Source organism: Telmatherina bonti (genome assembly GCF_933228915.1).
Source record: "Telmatherina bonti genome assembly, chromosome: 23".
Classification (NCBI taxonomy): domain Eukaryota; kingdom Metazoa; phylum Chordata; class Actinopteri; order Atheriniformes; family Telmatherinidae; genus Telmatherina; species Telmatherina bonti.
In genome coordinates this window covers 24,881,465-24,897,134 of record NC_136632.1, presented here as the reverse complement: position 1 = coordinate 24,897,134, position 15,670 = coordinate 24,881,465, and the positions used below count along the sequence as shown (strand labels likewise).

Here is a 15,670-nt window from a genome sequence, read left to right as displayed (position 1 = left end):
TTCCGCAATGTTTTATTATTTATGGAATATTTTCCTTCTGAGATCAAAACGTTGCTTCGAATCAGTCACAAGAGAAATCCAACTTGAGGAGTTAATGTCGTAAAACCTTTTAACATGAACTATCAGCACCGGCTGCGTCCCATTCAGAAGAATTCAATTCAATTCAGCTTTATTTGTATAGCGCCACTTCACAACAATGTTGTCACAGGACTCTTTACATACACATCATTTCAAGCCAATTCATACATATCCTATAATATAAACCAACTGATTGCATCGAGTCATGACTTGGATCCAATCCCCCATCCTGAGCTGCACGAGGCGAGAGTGTTGAAGGAATAAACTCCCCTTTAACAGGAAGAAAACCTCCGGCAGAACCCGGCTCAGGGAGGGCAGCCATTCCTTTTCCTGTTTTCATGCATTTTCTTCAACTAATGCAGGTTGGTATTCAGCCCTTATCAATACAGCCCAGTTCAGCACCTTTGTTTATATCCAACACGTCACTGTTTTTGTCATGTTCAGGCGTTACATGGCATGTTTTCCTGAAGAGGGTGAAAACCAACTTGGAATGTGCATTTTTAATAAAATAATTTAGTGTCTAAAAAACAATATTGAGTCCCGAAACAGTAAGAATGAGCTGGACATCAACATGAATTAAAATATCAACGGTTCCTTGTGGAAAATAACAGCATGTTGTCAGTCTGGAACCTGGACCGGGTCGGTCCTGATGCTGAACGGACTGGAATGCCACCCGTTCACAGCTTTGCTTTGTGCCTCAGGCCACTGTACAGATGCTGCTGCAGAAAACTTCGGATCTTCCTCCAGGAGTCTTCCTGAGCATTGGAGTGGGGTTTGGTTTGTCCTCCCCACAGCAGCACCACTGCAACACATGTTGCAATTAAAACGGAATAATTCTGCAAAAAACTGCGAACTCCAGCAACACGAGCACATCTCACCTTTTTCCTTTGTGCTGTGTATGACGAAGTTAGTCGCTCTGAAATGAGGCGAGTAAGGCGGTTCAATCAGATGACCGGTGTCCGGGTAGAGCAGCTGGGTGAGCAGATGTTCCTTCCCCGCTTCCCGCATCATCTTGGCTATCTGGATTTAATAAAAATAACACAAACAGGACGAACACTTGTTGAATGTACAGTTGTGCTCATATTTATTCATACCCTTTTATTAAAGAAGGAAAAAATCAGCTGCCTGTAAAATAAGCTGAAATCGACTAAAGTAATAATAAATTAAAATCTTTACATTATTTTCTAATTCTGGTTCAATAGAAATATTTTTTGAAAAAGCAAACAAATAAGATAATTTATTACATATTCCATCAGTCATAAAGTAATATTTAGTTGAACAATCCTTTAATGTTTCCGCTCCAGTCAGGTGTTTTCTGTTCCTCTCAGTCAGACTTCTGCACCTGTTGACAGGTATTTTGTCCCACTGTTCAACAGAAACGTCTCTCATTTGTCCAGAACCAGTTTGTTTGTTTGTTTTTTTTCTTTCTTCAACTCAATTAAATGAAAAAACAGTGTCTTATATTACTAAATGATATTTTTGCTAATTTTTAGTTATTGTTCCTTTTTTCAGTCTCCAGTTATTTGAGTGAGTGTTGTAAATTCAGCCTTTTCTTTAATGAAAGGGGATGAAGACATATGAACACAGCTGTAAATCCAGAGTTTAGTTTGAACCTGAAACGGTTTCTAATGGGATAAAATTCGACCTTCACACCTGGACAGAGCCCCTACCAGCGTTACCGCTTGCCTCGCAGCAATTTCTGATCAATTCCACACAGGATAAAATGACAATCTACCTGCCTGCCGTTGTCTTTACCACAGGGATTTCAGGCTTGAGATCAGTGTTTTTCAAGCTTTTTTGAGCCAAGACACTTTTTTTTTCTCTTCACTGAAAAATCCATATTATTATAAAGTCCATATTGTCAAAGTCTTTTGAATAGAAATCAGATAAACACAAGAAGGAATTTTATTTATTTTACTTTCACTGGAGCATAGTTGGATGAACACAGAGCTGCTTTTTAGACCAGTGAGGTGAAATTGGCCCTGCGATGGACTGGCGAGCTGTCCAGGGTGTACCCTGCCTGTCGCCCAAAGCCAGCTGGGATAGGCTCCAGCTTCCCCGCGACCCGGAATAGGATTAAGCGGTTCAGAAAATGAATGAATGAATGAGGTGAAATTGGGTCATTTCTAAGGGCACACCTGAGGATCTCAGTGGTTGAAAAACACTGCTTTAGATGTTTCCCTGCTCCCACACACCAGAGAAGCGTGTCCCCTTTCAGCTCCCCTATTTAAAGATGCCGTTGCAACATAGAAGCCTTTTGTCAGGTGCGGCCCGTCTATGCATTTATAAATAAGTCATTGTAAGCTACGAGAAGGCTCATTTGGATGTGATTGTGATCATTCTTCAGTAAAATATGTATTCATGAAAGCGATACTTCATCTTTGCTTATAAAAAGCCAAATTAGTTCAAAACTTTAATTGCAAGTTGCTCTTTAGGGGAAGAAAAAACTGTTGGACGTGTTTGATAAAGATAACAACCCAATATGGCGATACAGAAAGTTGTGAATGTGCCTGTGGGAGCTCACATCAGCTGCCGTCTCCACTGCAGGCCAGTTCTGGTCGTCACAGCCGTTGACCAGCAACACGGGACAATTTATCTTCCCAATCTCACACAAAGAACATGATTATTAATAAAAATCTAATAAAGAAACAGCTGATGCTAATGAAGATGAATCAACACAGATAAACAGGTCAAGTTAAGATTTAACCTACTTGGATTTTGAGCGAGGGCTCATCAATTAAATGCAGACATGCATCTTTCCAGATGTAATGGCCGTTCTCATCTTTCAGGATCATCTCTCTGCAGTGACATGGAAATGTTCACATGAGTCCAGCTGTAAAACATCACGTAGCGTTCTCGTATTACAAATCAACATCACCTACGGGGATATCCATTGTTGAAATCCACTCAAGAACTTCCCAGGTAGTTTAATGTGGATGTTGCTGATGCAAACAACACAAAGAGGCTGAAAAGAAAACAACAAGCATGAAATAAAAGACATTAAACTTTATTTTTTTTAAATGCAATTTCCCTAATTTTTAAGGCTAAAAATAACTAGAAGTTTCTTTTTCTCATTTTTCTAGGCTAAATATAACTAATATTCTTTTTCCTTAGCACAAACATGACTCTTTCACAGTGTGTGTCTCCCAGTATATTGTCCACTAACAGTAGAAATTAATCTTTTTTTCCCAATATGTCAGATTTGCCTTGTTTAAATGTCTTAACCTAATCGTAGGAAATTCATTAGCTCCTTCCTTTCAGGTTTGCTTATAAAAAAAATGATGGGAAAAAAAACACACCTCTAAGCAGAAGCACAAATTCAGACAATAGACAACACACAAAATGGGAGAGGGGGGGATGGGTGGGAAAAAACCCCCCACTAGATGTTCCCCCATACTGAACGCTTGACTTGTTTTAAATGAATTCTCAACAACTAATTAATAACATTTGGTACAGAGAACACAATATGCATGAGTATTGTTACAGATAGTTGAAAACAACACGCCTGCTAGTGACGGCTAATTCAGCATCCATCTTGCATCTGTACTATGAAATCTCTGCAGACCGAGTCGTTTTGTTCCGTTCTTTGGGTTCTTTACTAAATCTGGCGTCAAAACGGTCCGTTTGTTTATGTTATATAGCATGTTAAGTGTCAAAGTATCGTATAAAAATGGAGCAACATCCTAAGTATCAGGATGGAGTTGTCTGGAGAATGGAGACAACACTTGATGCACATCTTTGCGTTACTTTCCTGTCATAACTCCTGAACTCAGCAGGACAAGTTCTGACAAGGAACATGTCCTGCTGAGGGCGGGAACATGTTACACCAGTTTTATAGTCGCTGGATTGGCCCTCTTTTGCGTTTCAGGACTGATTGTAAGGTTCAAGTTTACAGCATAATGTTTCCACATAAAACACACGGCGTAAAAAAAAATCTGTTTACATCACACCTGACTGATCTCCATGCAGGGAAAACATAAATAGGATGAGAAATAATGTACATGCCAGGTCTCCAGAGGGCAGTAAAACTTTGACACACACAGTTGTGCGCTCAGCTGCATTCTCAAACAAAAGAGCAGCGCTAACCGCTAACTGCTAGTTAATTGGTACACGCTACGTCTGCATCTTCGCTTCACCAGACCAGATGAATTAAAAACATTAATATCATTTTAAATGCTGGCATGAAGTAACATGACCTGCCAAATGTACATCCCAGCATACAGAGCTTAAAGAACAAGCAGATGCTGTTTCACTTCAAGAGTTCACCTTCACTCTGATGCTTTCCGTTGCCATGGAGAGCGCCACAAGCGAGCCAAAGGAGAGACCAATAATCCCCACTCTGTCCGGCATCACCTGAGGATGATTCTTGAGGATATCAAACGCCATCTGTGCAAAGGAATTAAATATAGTTAGAAAACAAATTTCGGCTAGATATAGCATGTTTCCTGTACAGAACAATGCAAAGTGATTTCCATGAAATCATCAAAAGCATTACAGGTGTTGTAAAGAGGAAAGAGCAAAAGCAGCAAAGCTCACAGTGAAAGAAGAAATTAGATTAAGACAATTAGAAGCAGATTTCATGCATAGGTGCATGAGAACAATGTTTTAAGGGGGATTTAAAAGTGTCTACGTTTGGTGAAAGTTTAATCTCCATTTACCCTCCACCTGACATCACCTTTCAAACCTGAGCAAATCACAAGTGAAGAAGAAAAACCAGTCCATGACGTTGTTACTATAAAGATGGACAATCATTTCTTGTTCTCTTATTATACAATTTTTATAGTCCAATTTATCCACAGTCGTCCAGCCAGTAATACATGTTTGTATAAGCCACGATTTAACACCTGCCTGGCTCAGGAACCTTTAGGATTAGGTTTAAACTTTTGTTTTTTTGTTAAAGCCTGAAGTTAAACTGGCTCAGGTGGCTCTTAAGGAACTTCTTATGACGCAACGTGTACCATTAGCCTGATAACAAAAGTAACATTTTACAGTTTTACTTTGCCTGGATGTGATCAGACTATTATGTTATGAGGCTAATTCATATTGTTTCCCATGTAAGACTTGTCGGTTTGGTGTTTTACTGCATTTTTTGTCCTGTCAACCAAACCAGTGGAGATAAATGGTCGTTGTTTTTGAATCTTCCTGTTAAAAGGAAGTTTTTCATCTTCTTTCCCCATCACCGTACGCGTTATATGGTTACATTCCTGAACAAGACCAGTTTTATTAGTTTTTACTGTCATTTATTTTTATCAGTACTACAACATACTTATGTTTTCAATAATATTTACACTTAAATGACTGAAAACCTCATTTAAAAATTGGTTGAAAAATAAATAAATTAACATTTGATAATATTATTTCCTGAATTCCCCCCTAGGGATGAATAAAGTATCTATCTATCTATCTCTCTCTCTCTCTCTCTATCTATCTATCTATCTCTCTCTCTCTCTCTCTTTCTCTCTCTCTCTCTATCTATCTATCTATCTATCTATCTATCTATCTAAGCTTGGATCAGAAGGTTCTGGGTTCAAATGCCCAGAGTGTCAACAAGGGCGATTCGCTGTGGACCCATGAGCAAGGCACTTTATTCCACAACAGGTCCCTGGGTGCCAAACCATGGCAGCCCACTTCTCTATAGTACACCCAGACATGGGTTAACTGGGATTAAAACAATTGAGTTTAAATTAAATCATTCCAGTTAATGATCTTTTAAAAGCAAATGGTTGAAAAGCTAAATAATCAAACAAATTAAAACTGCAAATTTTTGAGGAATTTTATGAAATTTACTCTCATTTCCACAAAGTGAATTTGTGCAGAAATGATGAGTTCAGGTGGTGAATCTAAGAAAACACCAGCAGCTCATCCGAACTTTAAATGTCCTGCTGGTTTAGAGAGACATTGATGAAAGCTGAAGATAGTTTAATTTGGGTTTAATACCTAATAAAACCTCATTATTTTAATTCCTGATCAATAAGGATGTAACAAGCATCAGGTAGTACAGAAACAACTTCTATAAGATACTTTAAAGAGGTTTGAAAACAAAACTGATAATGAACATTTTAAACAAATTCATATAATATATTATCAAATCATATAATACCATATCAATATCATATAATATATTTTATTGATTTTATACACATTGTTTCTGATTTTACTGTTTATGCACTGAGTGAAAGATGTTACTGTGTGTGGAAGTAGCGGCTTTCACAAAATTTCCTTCTACGTTAACAAAGTTCATATTATCTGATTGTATAAATAATCAATTAATTAATCAATTAGGACAATCAATTCAGATGAGCTCATTTAAAGGTTCCAGTTTCTCTGAAATCCCTTATTTTATAAGTGACAGTGAAAAATGTTCAGCTGATCTAAATGATATCTAAAAGTTCCCACAAGGGTGATTTCTTACAAATCTTAGACTTGATGAAAACATTTTTTTGTTCATGTTTTGTTTCTTCACCACACAAAATAAACTTTTTTTACATGATGAGTTGCTAAGAGGATAAACGCAGCGAATGTCTTTATTCATGATGAATACAGACATCTGAAAAGCGTCGCATTGAAGTTTAACAACGTAACACACACCTCGAAGTGTTGCAGCTCCAGTTGTGTTGACTTCGTTTCACCGATCCTGATGTACTCCAGCGCCAGAGAAGCATATCCATGAGACGCCAGCAGAGCAGCGCGATACTCCAGCAGTCCTCCTCCACCCCCCCACAGGTCCATGATCCCAGGAAAGGGTCCTGGACCTGTGGGGAGGAGAGAAGAAATCTTTCAGGTACATCTTTACTTTCTTTCATAAAGGACATCTGTCTTTTTTTATGTAGCTGAAAGGAGCTTTTTAATTTTTTTTTTTTTTTAAATCAAGGTGTACCTGGAGGTATAAACAGGGTCGCGCTGACTCCTTTCTCCCTGATGTTGATCCTCTGGACCCCTGGAGCCATGTACCACCTCTCTGTGAGTGATGACGCCAGAGGAGTCTGATCCCTGAAGTCCTCATGTCCCCTGTAGACCGAGATGCTGACCAGCATGGGGGTGCACACGTTCAGCTTTCTCAACCTGAGCAGGAAAGATGGAGAGGAACACAAACATGTCCGGACATTTAAAGACAGAAAGATTAAATAAACCCTCAGATGAGGAACATCTGGCAGATCTAAAACACAGAAGCAGTGGCTGAAGAAGTAAATCCTCCTGATGAGTCCACAGCTCGCTGAGCGTCTTAAGGAGAAACGTTTTCACCAACTCAAAAACAACCGAATTAAATGTTTTTAATCCCAGAAAGTCCAGGAGAAACTCATCAATACATTCATCTCCTGCAGCCTGGATCACTGTAGGGGCCTTTTAACAGAACGTCCCAAAGAGCATCAAACATCTGCATCTTCTCCAGATGCTGATGTTGCAACCAGGACATCACACCAGGATGAAAATCCTCACACTAGATGTCAGGATTAGTTTATTTCACAATTAATCTCAGTCTGAATCGGCACAAACAGTATAAATCCATGTATTTATACTGTTTTTATTTATTTATTTTCCACACGTTGCGGGTTTTCTATGTTTCTATTTATTGTGAAGCACTTTGTGACCTTGTGTCTATGAAAAGCGCTATATAAAAAAAGTTTATCTTATCTTATCACATTGTCTACACAATGTACGTACCAGGAAGAAGCTTTCCAGCTAGAGGTCCTGTAGCCTTTTTCACCTCAATATATCAGATTCAATCTGCTGGCGTCTCATTCTGCCTAAATCCCCTCCACTTTGTAGACAACAGATGAAATAAAACTGAAAGACATAAAAACTAGTGTTTATGTGACTTGACTTTGATAGTGTTTAGAAGTTAAAGGGTTAACTTTGTGCAACTTTCGGCCACTAGTGGTGCTCAACCATTAACTTTCCACAGCCCACACAACACTGTCGTAGAATTAAACCGTCTCATTCGTATCGTGTAGCTAATCGTTTGGTTACTTCTTTGATATCGACATGAATGATAAGAAATGCATTTATTGTATGCAAACCAGACAAATGTGAAAAAATTCATCACAACTTGCTACATTTGCACATCAGGACCCAAGCTCATTGTCTGCACAGCCAATCCTTCCTTACATCCACAGTTAAGTGTGAGTATTGTTCCTATGCCTGCTGAGTCTTGGGGTCATGGTGGATGACCCACTGACCTTTAAGGTCCATGTTGCCTTGGTTGCCCGTACCTGCCGATATGCTCTCTACAACATCAAGAGAATCAGATGTACATGACAGAACACACCACTCAGCTTTTGGTTCAGATTCTGGTCAACTCGTGCATTGAGTGTGTTTTACATCCACACTGTTCTTTCATCAAACTCCAACCAGCCAGTTCTTTCCCAAGGTGGACTTGTGTCTTTCCTCCTGAACAATCCCTTTCCTAATTTCTCTCTCTGGCCTCCTCGGACATCGTTTTCACCTTCTTACTTCCTTCAGCCATGACAAACTTTGGTTGGAAGAGGAAAAAGTAGCACAAAGCAGACACCTCTGTGCTTATAGGGGGTGGAACCATAAATCAAAGCGCTCCAGGTCACATGATGCCACGAGAGATGGAAAAGTTACAATGTCTGTTTTCTAAAGAGGGCAGCCCCCCCTGTTTACTGACCCCAGAAATCATCCATGATTACTCACATTAGGCTGATGTTTGGCTCAGAAGTTACACTGTGTCCTATTAAAGTATCACAATTCTGATGATTTCTTTGACAATAAATCAAATATCAAGACAATCCATGATTGTGACCTTCCTAGTCAGGAGTTTGAAGAAAAGCACATTACCTGAGGCCGGGGCGGCTTCCTGGAACAGGACGCATGCTCCACAGCAAACCCATGGCCTCTTTACCAGTGTATGTGCCTCCCAGACTCACATCTTCTGACACTGCATGAACAGAAAAAAAAGACTCAACACAACCAAAACAACAAATTCAGCGAAAGTTCGAAACAAACTGAATTAACTCTCTCTTTTGAGCAACACACTGACCGGAGCAGAGCAGCATTTTTCCACCCAAAGAGGATCTCCTGTATCCGTCCATCTTTTCTCCTTTCTGCTGAAATCCCCATACATACTCGACTACTGCGATAGCATCCTCTACAGTTCATCACATCAAGCTTAAATCAAGCATCCCCGTCCTCCACAGACTCCACTGCCATCCTAGTCCATAACTGACCATTCGCTAAGCCCCTCCTCCCCATGGTTACTGTTGCTATGCCTGGCAAGTTTTCTACTCTGCCATTTTCCCCCAAAACACATGGGATTCTCAGCAATTCCGGTTCAAGGTAATTCAAAGGAAATCACTTCATATTTCTGGAGTAATAGTTGGGAAATATCACAGAAAAGTAAAATATGTCTTTGAGAAATACATTCACAACATCATGTGTTGGCAGAGCAATGATGATCCATCCATCCATCTTCTGCCGCCTATCCGGGGTCGGGTCGCGGGGGCAGCACATTTGCCAACTCTGCGGGGGGGAACCCGAGGCGTTCCCAGGCCAGCCGAGAGATATAATCCCTCCAGCGTGTCCTGGGTCTTCCCCGGGGTCTCCTCCCAGAGGGATGTGCCTGGAACACCTCACCAGGGAGGTCCAGGAGGCATCCTGACCAGATGCCCGAGCCACCTCAACTGGTTCCTCTCGATGTGGAGGAGCAGCGGCTCTACTCTGATCTCCTCCCGGATGGCCGAGCTCCTCACCCTATCTCTAAGGGAGAGCCCGGCCACCCTGCGGAGGAAACTCATTTCAGCTGCCTGTATACGAGATCTGGTTCTTTCGGTCACGACCCACAGCTCATGACCATAGGTGAGGGTAGGAACGTAGATCGACTGGTAAATCGAGAGCTTCGCCTTCTGGCTCAGCTCCTTCTTCACCACGACAGACCGGCGCAGAGTCCGCATTACTGCAGACGCCGCACCGATCCGTCTGTCGATCTCACGCTCCATCCTTCCCTCACTCGTGAACAAGACCCCGAGATATTTAAACTCCTCCACTTGAGGCAGGACCTGACTCCCGACCCGGAGAGGGCAATCCACCCTATTCCGGCTGAGGTCACAACCTTCTCTGGTCAAAATGTCGAACCAGTGCAGAGCTATAAATATTTGGGAACTGTGATTGACAGCTCACTCAGCTTTGAGGAGAACTCTGAAGTTGTGTATAAAAAAGGTCATCAGCGTCTTTTCTGCTCCACGTTTTTATTATTGACTAAACAACGCTCTCTCTCTTTTACAGATCTTTTATTGAATCGATTTTATCATTTTCCTTGGTAGCCTGGTTTGGTCATTTGGCTCGATCTCACGCCAAGGACAGAAATAAAGTCAGTCAGATTATTAAATGGTCCAGTAGGCTGATTGGTGAGCCTCAGCCGAGTCTTGAGGCTCTGAACACCAGGCAGGTACAGCAAATAGCCTCTAATATTGTGAGCTGTGACTCCCACCCTTTATTTGTGGAGTTTCACCTTCTCCCATCAGGATGCAGGTTCCAGGTGCCAAGCTGTAGGACAAAACGTTACAGGAACAGTTTTCTTCCATCTGCAGCAGTTCTTTTTAAATTTTTGGATTTCAAATCATTTTTATCTATTAATATAACAATTTATTGAATTTTGACTTTGTGAGCCATTGTGAATGCAATAATGTCTGTTTATGAGTCTATTTTATTTACTGTCTTCTGTGACACTTAACCTGAAATTGCTGCACAACAAATCTACCTACGGGTAAAAATAAAGTTACCTGAACCTTTGTGTAGGAAAAGAAAGTTTACTAGTGACGCTTCAAGGGCAGGATTTAACGAAGGGTCAATTAAATAAATTCAAAACCCTCCTCAAATTTAAAGTCCTCAGTAATCTGATTCCCTGTAATGTAACTGGCCTCCTTCACCATATGCCACAGCTGTTTAACAGTGTTTATGTATTATCATTATTTGTAATAATCCTGCTGCCTATTTATCCCAGAAAAATATGTTCAGAAATGAGTATGACAACAGTCTGGTGAAAATCTTATGCTCACTCCTGGCTGGCTCAGAGTAAAAGATTAAAACTAAAAAGGGAAAAAAGATAAACAGGAAAAAGATTTGACAAAATGTCAAAGAAAGGAAAAATGGGATTAATAATGAATAAATTCCTTTAAAATGAAGTAAAATAAGACACTCTCCTCAGATGTCACCCCTCATCTGAACTAGACAGAACCTCGACAGATACCAATGTGATGACCTCCTGGTTTAAGTAGAGGACTATTTGAGACATGAAAACAACCCACCAGACACAGTTCCATTGTGGTTGCTGATGTAGTGCCCATAGGCTTCCCAGTAGTCCCCGTCTTCAGAGTGGTGGACAGAGCGGATGGTGATGGGACATCCTGGCTGCAGATTCTCCACCAACACGCTCAACTTCTCATCAACCAAAGCCCGAGTGGGATGGACGGAGACAATCGGAAGAGCAGCCTGAGACATGACTGCTAGTTGTCTGTGGGAATATAAAAGCATGAGTCTGACTGGGATAAGAAAAAGTTGTTTGGTTCTTTCACAGAACGTCCAGACGGACAAGACTGTCAAGGAAGCAATAGATGACTCATTCATGCACTCTCATTTAATCTGTTATCTGAAATTTCTTTATGTCTAATCCCAAATTAACAATTGACAGAGTCAAGGTCGGATTATTCAATGGGCATTTTGGGCCCACGTAGGGTATACACCAGCAGAATGCATATGAATATACATATATATGCATAGAAAAGCCAGAGAGTTACACCACGGTGTCTAGTGTATTGCTATTGGCACCACTGGCTGAGAGATGTTAGAAATGTCATTTTACAGTGTATCATTCACAATTTTTACAATGTTATGGTGTGGAACGGGGCCTGGAACACTCTGGGCCCAGGGGCCCTAGCACTTTTAATCCGGCCCTGGACAGATTTAATAATAAATAAATAAAATAACACCGTGTAAGAGCACAAAAAGCAGATTTTGAGTGTTAACAATGAGATATTTTATGCAACTTCTGATGGACTCTTCCGATCCGCTGCAGGATACATTGGACCATTTTTGCAACTGCGCGGAGGAACACATGTGTTCTTCGGCTCAGAAACTAGTGTCTCAGTCACGCAGTGAAAAGGTCACTGTATGTAGAGCTTTTTTTCTTTATCTTTTTAAAATTCTGTTGTAAAAACATTTCAAATGACGCACGGACAGAATAAACCGTGCATAAATCAGTGGTTTAAATAATCGCGTCTAATGAGGACAAAGTTTAACATTTAACATTAAAAACTGAGCTAAGTTAGCAACCCGATTAGCATGAAAACACTGACAAAAGTAGAAACTTCCAGACCTCAAATGTGCTTTCGCTGAAAGTGGGTTATAAAAGAATCCTATGTGACATTATAAGTCTTAATATCAGGAAGATTTAAATTTTAAAAAAAGACGACGGCATGCAACTACAAACATTTCTACTTCCGCCTTTTCTTCTTCGTCACATTTTTATCAGGTAGGTTTGACAGCGGGATGGCGTGTTGTTGCCCCCTCTCCTCCCTCCCAGTTGTCAAACAAATCTATTCAAGTATTTGATCAGAATGAATTTTAAAAAACCTTTGAGTTCACAAACAGGCTGCAGACTTAGTTTTTTCTTTCTACAATATATAATAAATGTTTTACTTTGTATTATTTATGTATAAGAAATTCAGTAATCAGGTAGTTATACTATTTTCCATGCAAAGCTCAATGTCAGCTATAATTAGTCCAACAAAAGATATTTTGCTAAATTTTATGGATGTAGGTAATAAAAGCCTCCTTATATCTCATTTAAAACAATTGAAAAGGGTAACATTGATCAGTATTTTTTAAAAATTACCTCCTTACTTTTATAACTTAGAACATTTCTGTGGTAAAATCCAGATTTTATTCATACATTAATTATTAACATGTCTATTCCAAGTAGGGGATAGATATGTTTATGTTTTATTTATTTATTTATTTTTTTAAGGAATGCAATTTTAAGGCCCAAAAAGTTCAATCTTGAATTTAGTTTTGTGTAACAAGTTTGGAGCAAGCAAAACTAAAATATGTAACTTCTAATCCCCCTGTATTCTCTGGAATAAACCAGTGGAGTACTGGAAATCCAGCAGCCTTTCCTGCTAGTTATGATGTTTGTTTATTCAGGTTTAAGCAAACATTAAGGCTGGAGGACAGTTTCTTTCAGCTCCAACAAATGTCTTGAAGTTTCCTCCTCTGTGTGGACGACAAGAAGAGTCGACTGCTGAACAGTTTCTATTTTTTCCACGCAGACCTTTTTCCATTAAGCCAAATCTATTACTCATCCCGAAATACAATACATAGAAACAAAGAAAACATGACATTCATAAGTGATTATTTTTGGAAGGCTTAAGAAAACCTCCCATTTTTGTCCTTATCAAATCAAATCAAATCAAATTTTATTTCTTGAGCACTTTTCATGCCACGGGCAACACAAAGTGCTTTACAGGATAAAATCAAGTCATAAGGATTAAAACAAACAGTGGATAAAAAGGCATTTAAAAATAATAGACACAAGCTCTTTCCACACACTCACACACACACACACACAAGGACATAGAGCAAAGAACCACCCCACACCCACACACACCCACCCACCCACATTCCCCGAAAAACATCATTCCCTGAATACTGTCTCTTTAATCGAATTCTGGTTAATAAAACAACTAAAAACATGAAATAAGTGATAAAAATTCTGACTTATCTAAAGCATCCCGCTATAATCTTATTATTACTGATGATAGAATATGATTCTCACAGACTTTATCTGCTGTTTATGTGCCGGCATCCAGAATACATTAATTCTAAATTTGCTTTATTTCTGTAATCAAATCAAGTCTTACTTCAAACTTTCCATTAAGCAATGTGCACAGAAAAAACAGTCATTACAGATCTCTGTGGATTTTAGTTGAGTCCCTTCAATCCACTAGAGTTCTTCAAGGGGTCTCCACTCTTGTCTTATTGGAAGATATATGCCCAGGATCGGATATCAGCTTGTCTAAAGATTACCAAGAAATACAAATAAAAATAAACTAATTAAATTTGAAAATAACATTAACAGTAATTGCAAGATGTTTTTTCTGTTGAGCTTGGTGCTGTTGGTGACCCAGAGTGCAAAACAGTTCATTTACAGACAATAAAACACGTGTTACACCACGCTTGTAAATAAAAACACAACTGGTTTAAAATGAAACTGAATGCATTTATATGCAGTAAATCAGAGTATTTAATATTAAAAAACTCACACACTTTGAAGTCTTCAAAGGCTGAAGTCTGCAGGTGTGTGTGGAAAAAGAAAAGTTGCAGGATGAGGAGTCTGGACTGAAGTGAAAAAGATTAACAAGGTTAATTAACAAAGAATAAAATGAACAAAGTATTACAACTGGAAAAACTCAGACGTCTGATCAGCCAGAGGTCTGCAGAATTCTGCCAGAGGAGGATACAGGAATCTCTTTTAATCCTTTCAGAGAACACGTCAGTAGATCTGAAAAATACATTGTTTTCCTTGAACACAGGATAGCTGATCTTATCCTTACTGCCCAGTCATCAGATGATTAACACATAGTCCTCGTCAAGGCTTCTACAACCTGTAGCAGTTTGTTTTAGGATAGGCAATAAATTGCACCTCACGTCAGGAAGGAGGATGATATCAGACAGTGTCCTGCTCCAGAAACATTTAGGTCTTTGTGACCTTACGCTTGAGACTGCAATGATGTGAGGCCTTCTTCTATGAGCAGCATACCCAGACAAAGTATAATAGAGATTGTATGTGGCACACCAGAGATATACCGTACAATACAGTACAATACTGCTTGATTCGAACTACAAGACAAGAAGATTTACTCACGTTAACAAGTAAACAAGAGTCCTTTTTTCCCCACACATTTTTTCTTACTTTTGTTTACATAACTGAAGTTAGGCAATGTTTCAGGGTCAGAGGTGCAGGGGCAAATACAAGAGGAGTTAAGGAGGTAGATGTAACCACAGATTTATTTTAAAGGACCAAACAGTTACACAAAATAAACCAAAAAGACATGAATCAGCAGAAACGTGGCATAAAAAAATAAAAGAGAAACATAAATAAAGATAAACAACTGCATTTAAACAAAAAATTGCATCAAATGAAAACAAATAAAAAGGCATAAATTAATAGACTGAGAAGGAAAATCCCCATAAAAAAAAACAAAAAATAAGCGAAAACAAACACAAGTAATGATAAACAACACTGAGAGGGAAACAAAGGGACAGCTAAAAGTTACAAAATAATGTAAAAATAAGCTCAAATAACTGCAGTTAGAGAAAACAATCCCTAAGACAAACCAAAATAGCAACAAATATACACAAAAGACAAAACACTCAAAACAAAAAAAGGAAAAATAACCATAAAATAGTACTAAACAGATTAAAGAAATATAAAACAATGGAAAATAATTATGCAATCACCCCATATGTTTTTAAATAAAGACAATAAATAATAAAAAACAAATAAAAAGACACGTAAAACAATTATATTTGAGCACAAATGTAAACAAACTTTAGAAATAAGCTTTAAAATGCACAA

At 39.0% G+C, this 15,670-nt stretch overlaps 1 protein-coding gene across 1 annotated transcript; it reads right to left on the bottom strand.

Moving 5' to 3' along the window:
• Window positions 1-108: 108 nt before the first annotated feature.
• On the bottom strand, window positions 109-12,549 carry LOC306773209 (acyl-coenzyme A thioesterase 5-like). Its single transcript, XM_079262961.1, has 11 exons — window positions 12,410-12,549; window positions 11,343-11,548; window positions 8,878-8,977; window positions 6,956-7,140; window positions 6,667-6,830; window positions 4,345-4,464; window positions 2,961-3,043; window positions 2,790-2,877; window positions 2,603-2,683; window positions 957-1,098; window positions 109-880 (listed from the first exon to the last, which is right to left on the bottom strand). Exons 2-11 carry the CDS (start codon window positions 11,533-11,535, stop codon window positions 756-758), a joined length of 1,281 nt encoding a protein of 426 aa, XP_079119087.1. The 5' UTR covers window positions 11,536-11,548; window positions 12,410-12,549; the 3' UTR covers window positions 109-755.
• Between the last annotated feature and the right edge of the window lie 3,121 nt (window positions 12,550-15,670).

Bases quoted from the DNA above. Each gene is read 5' to 3' on its own strand.
- LOC306773209 (XM_079262961.1), bottom strand. From the start codon at position 11,535: ATGTCTCAGGCTGCTCTTCCGATTGTCTCCGTCCATCCCACTCGGGCT. The intron at 2,878-2,960 runs GTAGGTGATGTT...ATGTCACTGCAG, and splicing joins TTTCAACAATGGATATCCCC to AGAGATGATCCTGAAAGATG. The intron at 1,099-2,602 runs GTGAGCTCCCAC...TATTAAATCCAG, and splicing joins CAGTGGAGACGGCAGCTGAT to ATAGCCAAGATGATGCGGGA.